Source organism: Paralichthys olivaceus, chromosome 1 (assembly GCF_024713975.1).
Source record: "Paralichthys olivaceus isolate ysfri-2021 chromosome 1, ASM2471397v2, whole genome shotgun sequence".
Taxonomy (NCBI): Eukaryota; Metazoa; Chordata; class Actinopteri; order Pleuronectiformes; family Paralichthyidae; genus Paralichthys; species Paralichthys olivaceus.
In genome coordinates, this window is record NC_091093.1 from 24,084,780 (window position 1) to 24,098,975 (window position 14,196).

The 14,196-nt window shown below is 41.9% G+C and overlaps 1 protein-coding gene across 1 annotated transcript in view; it reads right to left on the bottom strand.

Moving 5' to 3' along the window:
- The window catches only part of pde8a (phosphodiesterase 8A), a 41,274-nt gene extending 30,640 nt beyond the window's left edge, over positions 1 to 10,634 (bottom strand). The window contains exon 1 of the mRNA XM_020080265.2: positions 9,841 to 10,634. Coding sequence (XP_019935824.1) covers positions 9,841 to 9,993 — 153 coding nt within the window. The 5' untranslated portion in view covers positions 9,994 to 10,634. The remainder of the gene's footprint in view (positions 1 to 9,840) is intronic.
- Between the last annotated feature and the right edge of the window lie 3,562 nt (positions 10,635 to 14,196).

The window sequence follows — 14,196 nt, forward strand, 5'->3', positions numbered from 1 at the left end:
CACTGTGAAGCAAGGGGCAGTTGATCGGGTGCGTGCGGCTCACATTCTCCTTCCTCTCTTAGCTCATTCATTCCAGGTACAATCAAAGGCCAATAAAGCAAAAGGACAAGCTAAAGGAGCTTGGGAAGTCTGACAAGGACACTGCCTGCTGGACCAGTGACACTGCAGCGCACTGTAATCTTACCAGGAACCCTTCCATTGCAGTCACCTCTCCTCCTCTTCCTCCACAGTCCAGCCAAATACAAGACTAGCAGAGCATGAACAGCAAACTACACAAGACGACTGTCTGGCCTGAATAAGAGATCATTAGTTGACAGTCAATTTGTTGCCAGAGCCACACACAACTGAACAATGTTAATTACCTCACCAGCCCTGAGACCTAAAGAGAGGATTAGAATTAGCAATATTCGCCCACTGTGGCCACAATGGCCCGGCGTGGCTCCACCTCTCCACACGGCAGCTTACGTGTTTTTGAGAATATCAGAGGCGGTTCTCAGGGGCTCTTCAGATGGGCTGTGAGGGCATTAGATAATAACAGGACTCCCCCTCCTCTTCACCTGCTAAAACAGGAGCACTGATGTCACCGTTGCGTGAGGGATCAGTGAGTGACACGAGCTAGAGCACCAGGACGGGGCTTGGCACACAAACTATACTCTATTTAAACACACACTCAGACACACCAATACACACACACACCAACACACCAACACCCACCAAAATATCTTGTTGCATTATTAAAATAAACAGATTATAGGCATCAAATACATACTGACAGTAGTAAACAAAATAGTAATAATATTGTATATAATGAAGATTATCATTATTATTATTAATAATAGTATTAAGGACCTTACCATGTAAAGTGCCTTAAGATATTGTGTGTTGTGATTTGGTGCTATACAAATACAATTGAATTGAAATTATTTTCGATTTGTATCTGAACCACACTCATAGATATCATTCCCCTAAACAGGCCAGATTTTTTCCCATAGATATCCAGGATTTTTGTAACTGAATGGGTTCTTACCACATCCTTCCAGCAAGTTCTGTGATAATCTGTCCAGTAGTTTTTACGTAATCTTGCTCACAACAAACAAACAAATGGAAAGGTGAAAACAAAACCTCCTTGACGGAGCTAATAAGTAGAGTGAAGTGATGCAGCACTGATCAGCAAATGCTAAACATGAAGACTTTAAAAAAATAAAATAACACAAAATCACTGACCAAATTAAACTCAAGACTTCATGCTTACCTCTTATGGATTATTTAGCAAGTGGAAGCTGATTTTTTACAGAAGTGATCAGAAACACATGCCTCTGCTAAAGAGGAGAAAATTGTGTTGAACTGTGTCGATTGTTTAAGGAGGATTAACATGAAGGAGATAAATCAGCAAAGCAAATACTTAAATGCATTATCTCCATTGTGTTTAGTACAGAATATATATATATATATATATATATGCACACAGTCAGAACAGACAACCTGTGAGGAATCAAATATAAACTGATATGCAGGTCTTCAATTTTTTTCTCCTATGCATGGACATTATTTTCAATTGTATGTGTTCTCTTATAGTTTCCACTCAAACATTTCCTGTTCCTATGGCTCCATACACACAAGTTTGCTACTCTACATATCTCAGCACATTTAGTGTCCTAACACTCCAACATGCTAAATAGTAATGGATTAAATAGAACAGACTCAAATATTAATATCACTAACTTGTATAATCTTAACTAAATGTTGAAATGTGTGTTTTAAAGCACTTTCAAACCATTAGATTGCATCAGCTTCATTAAGTCAAAGCCAAAAAATACATTAAAAAATGTCCCAATAAAGTCATGTTCCATCACTGTAAAATAAAATAATAGGTTATTGCATTAGATTTTTTTAGGCCAGGTTTACACTCAAGAGTTAAGAAGAAGTTATGCCAACGAATTATCTTTTATCCCATTTTGATTAAGGAGATTACTCGTCTTTTTAACTGGGTTTCCCCCAGAAGTCATACCTTATCTTTTCTAGTCATTTTTACACAACCAGACACACACGTCATTTGGCTAAGATCAACAAGCCCCTACATATAACAAACCAAAAGCATTCACCTTTAAGATCAAGTCGTAGATCACAGCACAGGAAAAGTGGCTTGTCATGAAGACAAAAAACCATGTGGAATTTATTTGTAGTGGCGTTGTAGCACAACCCACTTAAAAAACTGCTTGTGAAGCCTGTTTATATTTGGCCTGACTTGAGATGGGGTGCACTCTGATCAAAAATTTAAAATCAAAGAGAGCAATTTCAAGTTATTGTTTTACAGTTGACATATTGAAGTACTGTTGTTTTTAATGTGCTTAATGTTGTTTAATGTTGCAGCTAGAAGCCAACTACAGATTCATCTTGACCTGTGGACCTCAGTGGGGAAAAGGTGGTTTGAATATATCAAGGGTCCAAGTGTTACTGGCCAAAACATACACATGTTCCTTTAGACTTGAATTTCATGCTTGTGTTGCGCAATTCAGACTCACTTCCTGTTTCTTCATCTAAGCTACAAAGTCCACTTGCATGTCACAGTCAAACGATTTGGACTCATGCTGCAGTTCTGTTACAGCTCAGTGTGCTTATGATTATTTAGTTATTGCATATGATGAAGCCTGGAGCGAAAGTCACAACTCAGCCAAAACTCAAAAAAGCTGAACAATAAAGGGAAATATCAGATCATTTATTATTATTACTAGGTGAAAATGTCAAAACCTGCGTCCTTGCACCCACACACCTCACACTACAAAAACAACATGCTCCATCTGCACACGTATCAGCTGAGGGTACAGTATATCTTCAAAGCAAGAGGTGAGACACACTCCAGAGAGTTGTGCGTCATCGCCGTGTCCATTAAAACAAGGAAGGAGACAAGCACGGCCGGCTTAATGCGTTGTTCAGCAGGTGAATGTGTGTCTGGCGTGTTTACTACAGCCAATAAGCTGCAGGCCTGTTCACTTAAATCCAGCGAGGCTCGTGTCTGTGCATTGCGTCTTTAGCAAAAACAAAAAGAGGCAGTCAAATGATGAGAAGTTGAAGATCAGCTGACACTGAAATACCATCAGGTTTATATATTAATACTAAATCTATATCGCTTTGGTGCTTTTGTAAATCTTGCCCCCAGGAGGGTCTTTCGACATACTGTACTGTACAGCGTGACGGAGCGTGAAAATGGCCAAAGTACTTCTGTAACCAGATGCTGGCAACATGACTGTTAGCATTGTTAACATTGTGTTGTGCACGGCTAGGAGCAGTCCACAACCGACACATAAGGACGCCTTCCAGGGGAGATTAAAAACACGCCTATGGACACGGACACATCGACACAACACGAGAAGAGGAATGACTCTCAGATGAACTTTGCCTTTGGAGGAACAATGATGGTGTGTTCTGTACATGGTGTACTTTTCAACAACCCCTCTTTAAGTGTAGGATTGAGACCTGGGGAAATCTTAGCATAGAGGGTACACACATGATATCACTGCATTCACATGGAGAATAAATTTTAAAGTCCCTCCGGGGGGGGGGGGGGGGGGGGGTATGTTAAAATGTCCCCCTTGTTCCTTTTTATATGATAAAAGACATAAATTGAATGAAATAAGCAGTCAACACCATGGTTTGAGTATTTACACCTTAACGAATGCCGGTTTGAAAAAAAACTGAATCCGACAGCCAGGGTTTGTGAGGTCACAACCCTACGAAACCAATCCTGTCAAATTTTGGGTGTGGCTCAGGCTGGAAAAGGCTCCTCAGCTGCAGGTAAGCTGTGAGAGTGAGGAGACAGGGAGCAGGAGGAGCAGGAGGCCAAACTGCATTAGCATATTCATAGATCTCAGTCACGACATGAGGAAGGAAGGTTTAGAGTTACATTAAAGCCATTTTCAGGCCATGAGGGGAATTTTTTGATGACAAACCTTTTGAATGTGTAATTTTAAAACAGAAATAGTTTTATGTACGATGCTTCCACTGTGTGTGTTTTCTTTATAATTTTGTAAAAGCTTCAACTCCTCTTTATTTCTCATTTTGTTTACATCCAGGCCATGTGCCATCAAACTGTTTTTAACTGCTGTATGTCAACAACGCAAAATCCTGTGAAAACTCCAATGGGACATTACACTGTGATTAAGTTGAATATATTTTTATATACTGTGATGGAAAAAAGACAGAATATTCTGCATGTCTTATTCTGATTATTCAGGTTAAGAGAATAAGAAAAGGCTGTTTACATGGCCATGTTAAAGAAAGTGGGACTTTTTTTTTTCCTGTATCCATCCCCTGATCCAGATCCACACCAAAGTTAAATGGATTAATCCCTGACACGTGCCACATCCGTCCACCAAGTTTCATGGAAATCCATCCAATATTTCTTTTCCTAACCTTGCTTACAAAAACAACAAATAAATAAAAATTGATGAATTGATGATTGGCAAGACACTGAAAGAAAAATGTCATCTGCACACCGAGCAGGCCTTTAACATAAGACCAGTCTCTATGAATTATCATGTCCCTGTTTCTAGTTCAGTCAGATTTTAAAAGTCTGTGCTGCACAGAGCAGGAAGCAGCATTCGAACACACACATCGGTAGCATAACACAACCTGTGACGCAACCTCTCCCCCCTGCAGATTCTCACAGTTTAGAGACCACAGAGAATTGGGAGAGACAGTCGAGGAGCTTAAAAGGCCACCGGTGGACCTGGGCCCACTCACATCTACATTCCTGTGAGCTTCTGAGACAGAACAGAGAGCCGCTGCTGCAAAGTAAACACTTGTAGCGCCTCGTTTCGGAAGAATACAATTTCCATAATCTCATGAAACTATCACATGCCGACCTTATGACATCAAATTCTCAACCTGAAGGGGGAGCAGAACAAGCTTTGAATGTGGCTCTATTTGTTAAGACCATTTCAAAAACAATGGGAGGTTCTGTCTCACAAGTACATACCCCGACTGACAGCCCATAAGTGAGAGAGCTCTCGGAGATGAAGACACCCACTGTATCTGCACACAAGGTGACAAAGGGATTTCTTATATTATCCTAATTTGATTTCTACAAGGGATTAACGCTCCCGCTGTTGGCAGTGGAACTTTGGTGTCATTACATCAAGTATTGGAGCTGCTCCATGCTCAAGAACAAGCTGATTCTTAGAATAAATAAGTCAAATGTAAATAGAAATGTATAAAAAACACATAAACACATTAAACCATGAACTCTTAGAGATCATTAAGTGGTCTGTGGCCGCTCCATGGGCCCCATCTCGCTTCCTCTCCTTCTGCTTATGGCACATAAGATAAATGAGATAAATGACATAGCAAAAAAATAAAAATTACCCCTTAACTGCCCCTGCAGACACTCCGGACAGGAAGAGAAACACAGGGTCTCGCTGCAGCTGACGTTTTGTATAAATAAAATATTACAAACAGCTAAAGCCTGAATCCAAGTGGTTCTTTTCATGTCAATGAAATTTAACCCTCTTTAAATCATTGTTTGACATTTTGGAGAAAATTGCTTATTCACTCTTTTCACGAACGTTAGATTAGAAGATCAATGCCACTCTCCATTAAATGTGAACCAACAGTTAGCTTAGCACCAAGACTTGAAACAGAGGGAAACAGTTAGCCTTGATTCCTGTCGCTTGAAAAACAGCCACAAGTCAATTGTTCAGCTTTAGGCACTTTGTTGTAATGTTAACTCAACACATGGGGTGACTGAAATCTGCATTGGGATTCGGTCAGTGAAGGATTTCGGTGGCCAACATTAGTCGGGTTCGGGTCTGGCTCGGCTCATTTTGTCTCCGCTTAAGTCAGGTTTAGACAGGACACTGCGACGCTAGCCGCACTCCAGCACAGACATGAGAGTGGCGTCAATGTTATCGTCTAACATTTACTTTACAAGTAAAATAAGCATGTATGCAAAAAAAACAACCTGTGCTGTTTGTGAGCAGGTCCACAGCGACGAAACTTTGCCCCGGTGGGAATCGAACTACTAACTACTGCACTGTTCCAGGGGTTGGTGCCATTCTTGGAGTCATAAAAGGCCCTTGTACGTACAGACATGACATCCTTAACAGATAAGCAGAGTCCTTTAGAGGCAGCTGTAGAGACAACAGTGAAGCCATTTGAGTCAACTGGATGTTGACACTTCTATGGCTGCACAGACGGAGATGGCTCCTATTGTATTAAATCATATATATATGTGATTTTTTTTTTTCACTTCAGTGGAGATGAATGGACCAACTTCACAGAGTACTGTCTAAGTTTTTATAGAACAGTAGAAAAGGAAGGTTAAGAGCAAAGCATATTTGATAGTCAAATTAAAGAAAGTGAAAGAGAGAGAGAAAGAAAAAGAGCCAATATCAGTGTGGCTGCTCTCAGCCAGCAGAAAAAGCACAGTGGATTAATTCATCACCATGCTAAGCCTTTGCCCTCCTCTGGAATAAATTACCCAATGACTCTCAAGTTAGACTAAACACACACACACAACTGACCGAAGAGCGCGCAAAAATGGTGGGAGAGAAAACAGACAAATAGGTGGGGGGGGCAGGTCAGCAGTGTATCATATCTTACTACAACCAAAAAGCAGTAGGCTGCAGCAGATGAACTGCGTGTCCGGTTTGGAGACTTGCTGCCAGTTAGTAACAGTTAGGACGAGTGTTTCCCGACTAAGGCTTTGGTCTAGAAGAGTAACCTTGTCAGTTTTGGGTTGGGAGGGTTTAACGTGGTGGTGGTGGTGGTGGTGGTGTGTGTGTGTGGGGGGGGGGGGGGTCTGAGGTGTACAGCTGAGTGACTCCACCACTTGTGTCAATGCATGCAGAGGCTGGAATCAGGCAGCGTGATGATACGACTCTCCAGATACTTATAAGCTTAGCACCTTTTATTTTCCCTTTTTTACAGTAAAAAAGGTAAAGCTGATTCTACATTTGCTCTTCAGGAGGCTGTGGTGGTGGTGGGGGGGGCGCTACTTGGTTTCCTTGAGTGGGGGGCAGTCAGACGGGAAAAGTCAAGGACAGATAAATGGTGTTGTGTTTGGCTGAGGTCTTTCTCTGTCTCTTTTGCCACACACACTATCGCAGGACCTTGTACTTGAGCTTTATCATCACCAGAGCAGCCCAGATGGTAACGTACCCTTGACAAAGACTCACATCACACTCCCAAACTCAGAATCTTGAATCTTTCTCACACTGCAGACGCCTGCACATGTTCTCTTCCCTCTCTCTCTGTCCGAGTGTGTAAAACAAATGGACGTAAAGATACAGTACACTTTTTTTTTTTTTTACGTTTGCTTGACGCTAAACTCGTGCACTGTGCTGCAGCTGCCTGTTCTGTGTAGATGTGAGTGTTACTAATATTTGTATCCTTCAGGGGATGAATGTGTGTGTGTTAGCTTCAGAATCACAATGACACAGGCCGGAGTACAAACATGCACAAAAAGACTAAAAAACAAAGCATATCATAACTAAAATAGGAACAGACCCCTTATGAAACTACAATTAAATTCGCTAGGTCCGGATTGTTATTTGGATCTGCACCAAATTGCAGATACTCATAAATACAAGTTCCCTCTTTAAAATAAAGATCCATGAATTATTCTCTGAGAAATCAAGGAAATTGTTGAAAAATACCCTATATCACAAAGTTAAAGAAAGTGATAAAAAAAAAGTCCTGTATCCGACTCCTGATCTGGATCAACAGCAAAATTTTATGAATTTCTTTCTGACCCACAGTGCATCCTTCCATCGAGTTTCATGGAAATCTGTGCAGTTGTTTTGGTGTAATCCTGCTGACAGTCAGAGGTAGAGGTAAGTAGACAAACATACTACTTGAGATGACGATCGAATAGACACAGCTAATGATTATTTTCATTACAGATTAATCTGCCATATATTTCCTGGTTGAAAAATACTATTTAACCAGTGTGAAATCTTGAAATTGTCCAAAACTCAAAAAAATATTCAACTTATAATCACAAATGCAGCAAATCCTCACAGTTAAGAACCCAGAACCTGAGATCGACTGACATTATTACTTAAAGTTACAGATTCCTTTTCTGTTGATCAACTCATCGATTAATTGAGAAGCAGTTTCAGGTCTACTTTCTGGTGACACTGACAGGGGTCAGGTGCGGCTCTACTCATTCAAATAAAACAGTGACATCTCTCAAAGTGTAAAATCCCAAATATAATCGAAATGGAATGAGAGAAATTACAGCTTTCATCGACGACATGTTGCAGAAATCTACGTGATGTAATCACATGATTCCGGAGCAAATCAAAACACGAATCACTGAGTCTCCAACGCATCAACACAAGATGAAACGTTATTCTTTGCATCACAGTAAACTTAAACCTGGTCCCACTCGCTGTGGAGGCCCACAGAGGATGTTAAAGACGACACCTTACAGAACAGGGATTAACCATTTCCAGCTGAAGGGAGACCATTAGTCTAACTCAATCAGGGGACTAATTCAATCAAAAGGCACAGTGGGCTTCTTGACATGGGGGCATCTGTCACGCTGACTTCTCACTGCATCCTGCGGTGACATTTGGCCACAAAATCCAGCCTGACAGAGGCCCTCAGACAGCCTGCGGTCTGTCAGACGAGCACACGAAAACATACACAAAACATGCAGACGCACACTAATGCACTACTAAATTCACAAGATCACAATTTAGGTCATACGTCTCCTGTGCCTGAAGATGTCCATACAGACATTACAGTACCGGCTCCCTTTGTTTTCATCATCAATGAGATTTCTACTCCATTATTCTTTTATTTAGATATGAACTGCTCTCACACCAACATAGCTAAATTATTTCAAACCAAAAAAGCCAGGATCTTAATTTGCACAAAAATAAAAGACATCCAAACACTTCCGTTAATCTGAATGACAGTGACAGGTAGTTTCTATGTGCAACACATTCATTCTAAATAATTACAAGAATAATCATCATCTGATTAGAAACATCAATTTAACCACTGAACACGAGCAGGCGCAACACATTTTGTTTTCCTCTGTTAGCGTCACTGTTTCTGATCTGATACACAAATGGAACTATCTTTGTATTTGTGCGATGATGCCATGAACTGATTGGCAAACTTTTTTGCTTTAAAAGTCCTTCTCAATAACTACTTATGTGTCTCATAACACTACCAGTTAAACGTTTCTATAAATCCCTGGTCTAAATGTATGCATGAGGCTCAAAGATGAGGCCTCGATAAGATCCCGCAGGACAGGACATCCTATTGAACAGCGTAAGTGGTGGAGAGGTGAAGCAGAGGCCAGAGCATGAGTGAGCCGAAAAGGAATCGCGTCTGACAACAGATGTCTGTGCTTCATGCTGAGATCTTGGCTTCTATAAAAGTGCACGGCTCCAGCGGCAAGATCGCACACACACACACACAACGTAGCTGAAAAGTGGTTCAAAATGTTTGTTTGGTCCTGACGCTTACGTAAAAACAGCAGGGAGAACAATACCTCAGGTTAGTGTGGAGGCCCGTGACCCCGCGACCTTCCACTGTGAGTGTGTATCATGGCCTAGTTCCTCTAAAATAAGAAAAGCAGGAGAGGTGTCCTTGCACACAGAGTTAAAATGAAAGTTTAAAAAATGTTTTTAAAATAGTAGCCTCCTGCGTTAAATACTCAGATCTATAGGCCCCGTCTCTTGAGTCTCCTGGTATATTTGTCTGTAATATTCCCTTTAAATGTGACAGCTTACACACACTTCTTTGTATTCTTTGTCTTTTGAATGCATGCAACACACACTTTTGTTCCCGTGTCTGTGAATGTAATCAATATGTAGGTTCCCTCACCTTGCAGCTCGGGGGTTTCAGGGGTAGTCCCGAGGCAGGATTTCCTTGATGCTGAGTGGTATTAGTCTGCTGGGGTGAGTGGGAATCCTCAGACTCTTTTCCACTGTGGTAGACCACCCTATCAGAGATATGAATACTTGAAGCACAGCCCATGCTTCAACCCACTTCAGCCTTTTTTTTTGTTTTTTCTTTTTCTTTTTCTGCTTTGCAAGTGCTTTACTTTGAGGCTAGCAGAGTGTCGTTGGCCTCTCCCCCACCACTTTCCTGTGTAGTTAGGGTCCACTCTTCCTCCTAAGGGTTCATTTCGTTTCGTATATACATGTATAAATATGTGTCATCTAGGCCACAGCAAAGCCGGTTCTCCAAACGCTCCAACACAAGGCATGAATAATATATCTATCTATCCCCCACCCACCCCCCAACACCAGGAAGCTGATTTCCTCCCTCTTGTTGTTTTTTTTTTTTCTTCTTCACATGAAGTTAATTGGAGGGTCTCTAATCACGGTGGCTCGTCTTATCCTGGGAAACTTGGATCCAGTTATTCTTCAGCTCAGATCCCCCATGGACGACTTCATCCCTCACTCCGGCCTTCTTCGTACCACATCACCATTTTCTCCTCAACTTATCAAGTACAGGCCTTAAAGCACACACATGCACACACATGCACACATATACACACATGCACACACACACACACACTCACTCACACACACCATGCAATCCACCCCCCTCCTGCTCCAGCCTCATGCAATAGTTTTATCCATTTTTTGTGTCCATGAAGGCTTCATGTGTAGTCGTCCTCCCCCACCACCCTGGAGCCATCAAATATGATGCTTCTTTCTTTCTCTCTCTTTCTCTATCAATCTTTTCTTTCTTCTTCTTTTCCTGACAATCTGTTTGTCCACTTCAGCTGCAGACGCGGGCCACAGACCGGCTCTCACGACACTTCAGCTCCAGGTTCATCATCAACAGGGGGAAATATTGGCACCGCAGAGACACAGTGGGATTATTCCTCTGTGGAACATACTGCCGTGTGTAGTCCGACGGTGCTGCCCGGGGATCAGGCCACATTCACCGGTGTAAAGCAGCAGCGGCGGTGGTGGTGGTGGAGAAATCCTGCAGGCTCCATTCAGGCATCCGCTGCCCGGTGGAGGATGATCCGCCTGATATAAGAGCTCCAGACCCCGGGGTGCGTCACCAGGCTCCACGGTTCTCTCTCATTTCTGCTGGGAAAATAAAAAGCATGAAGGATGCAGCGGCTGCGGTGTGTGGAGGTGCCACCTCTGGAGAGCGAGAGGAAAATCTACAAGACAGAAAAAGGGGGAAAACCAGACCGCTCCGTGTCCGCAAGTTTCGGCTCCGGAGTCGCGGACGGCCGGGTGGTTTGAGGCTGACGAGGGCGGAGGTGTAGCGAGGCAGAGCCCGGCTACATAATGCAGATTTTCGGATGTTTGTCTCTTCTCTGCCTTTTCTGGCGCCTGCTCCTCCGGTTCTTCAGCGCTGCTTGACAGCGGCACATCCAATAAAAGCACCCGCAAGGATTGACCTACAGCCTCTACTGACGTCAATGCAAACGAGCTGCCCGCAGCCAATCAGAGACGCGCCCGCCGCCGCTGGGCGGTCCCCTGGTTTCCGTGGGAACTTTGAAAACAGGAATTAAAAAAAAATAAATTAAAAAAAGAGGAGAAGGAGGAAATAGAGAGGGGGGGGGCAGATAGAGAGAGAGAGAGAGACAGAGAGAGACATAGTGTGACAGAAAGAGAGAGAGACAGATAGTGTGACAAACAGAGAGAGAGAGACAGAGAGAGAGAGAGATAGACAGAGAGAGAGACAGACAGATAGTGTGACAGAGAGAGAGACAGACACAGAGAGAGAGACAGATAGTGTGACAGAAAGAGAGAGAGACAGAGAGAGACATAGTGTGACAGAAAGAGAGAGACAGACAGAGAGAGAGAGAGAGAGACAGATAGTGTGACAGAAAGAGAGACAGACAGACAGAGACAGACAGACAGACAGAGAGAGAGAGAGACACAGAGAGAGAGACAGACAGACAGAGAGAGACATAGTGTGACAGAAAGAGAGACAGACAGACAGACAGAGAGAGAAAGACAGAGAGAGAGAGACAGACAGAGAGAGAGACAGACAGACAGACAGAGAGAGAGAGAGAGATAGTGTGACAGACAGAGAGAGAGATAGATCGTGTAACAGACGGAGAGAGAGAGACAGATAGTGTGACAGACAGAGAGAGAGAAACAGACAGACAGACAGACAGACAGACAGAGAGAGACAGACAGAGAGAGAGAAACAGACAGACGGGGGGGCAGACACAGAGAGACAGAGACAAAACACATGAAACATGTATGGTTTGAAGTAAAGACACAGAAAAATGTTGAAATGAACAAGGGCTGGATGATTTGACCAAAACTGATATCAATGTGAACATTTTCATATTCGCCGATATCAATAAATCTGACAGTCATTGTCACATTATTTTTAACTCTAAGTTTAAAGACAGATTCTTGCTCCTACGTGAAGGTTTTCATTTGACACTCTTCTTTACAGTTTTTAGGTTGTGTCATAAAGTTTGAGCTAAATAATAATTATAATAATAATAATGTAAAATACTGATGGACCGACAAATGCACTAATGTAATATGTAATGACATATTGTATAGTTCATTGTGTTAGTGAGGGAAATCATGGGGTTGATTGCTTCCAGGGTTGACTGATGATTATTATCATCAATTAACCAGATTATTATTAAAAAATTATTATTTCAGTAATTCTGTCCATTCAATTTTAGAACCTGATGAAAAAGTCAGTCAGTTTCCTAAGGTCCAATGTGTTGCTTTCAAATCTGTCATCAACCAACTTTGTTTTTACGTTCAGTATCTTTCTTTATACTTATCTTTTATCAATATGACTATGAAACAACTCAAAACAACAAAATATGTAACTGAAATTATGACTTAGGTTTTGTGTGTGTGTGTGTGTGTGTGTGTGTGTGTGTGTGTGTGTGTGTGTGCAGTACAATCCGAACAATAAAACCCATTATCACACTTCAGCCATGTATCGTACCTTGTGTCGTGTCATGAGCTTTGTCTGCAGACTGTGTTGTGGCTCACAACTTTTCAGCTGACTCAGTGACTTTGCAAACAGCTCAATGCATGTTAGGTTCTGTTCCAGCCTCAGATCACGGCTGTAAACTTTGGTTTGAGAGGGTAAACAAAGCTTTCTGTATTCGCTATAGCCTGTAGTCGTATTATATGCAGCTATTAATATAGAGTAGGAACTGGCAACTCCTATAGATACTTAAAAACAATGTTCGTGTTGTTGAATTAGTTTTTCATCATATGATCAAGTAAAGACCAAAAAGAAACTCTATATGCTCCCAACACTTGGTCATCAGTCACACCATGTGCACTATAGATCCCATGACCTCCACTGCAAACACTGTGTTCAAATGCTAGTTCAAGTGGATTGTAAAAAAGCAGAATGAACTCATCTAATTAAAGAATTAAATAAATAAAAAGACATCCAATTTTCTTAATCATAGTTAAATCACTCTTTTCCTTGAGCTCTGTATTTGTTTATGACCCATCTCGGGTTTGTTTTGACTGGCTGATGACACATCCTTATTTAAAAGTCACTTTTCAGGCGTCCACTCATTTAAACTACACGATTTCACTCCGCTCACATTTTTTAAGAACCAACAAAACAATCTCAGAAAATGACTCCCAACAAACACTCAGGCATTTCAGGAACAAACAGTGTTTAGATCCTGGCTGAGATTATATTCAAACGTAAATGCAGATCATAAGCAAACATCTTTGACAAAGATCCCTTTAATCTGAATATTGTGACTAAGGTAGTACCAAGCAGAACATTAGTGGAAAAACAAGCTTGTCATTGTCTCCTAGTGGACAAATTATGTCATATTGTTTCTAAAATAGCACAAACTTGCCACATCTTGTTACTGATCAGCCGATGTATCTGCTGCAGGCCAGTATCAGCCCATAATGTGGCCCTGGATGATTTACCATACAGTACATGTGTGAGGAAGTGCAGAACACACTGGCGGCATCGGATAGCGTGGTGTCACCTGACGCCGGGTGTGCAGCACAGTAGTTGAGATGGGACGTACAGATTGGGGGAGCAAATGTCTTCATGGAGCATTGCCACGTGTTTTCATGTGCAAGAGGGGCTGACATGATGGTTTACATAGAAAGAAGAGGCGTGGATGTTTTTAAGGGGATACTCCGACATTTTGCACTTCCATAAAGAAAGCTAAACTTCCAGGAGACAGACAAAGACAATAATGACCGGAGACTTTTGGATGTCCAAAACTGCTGCATC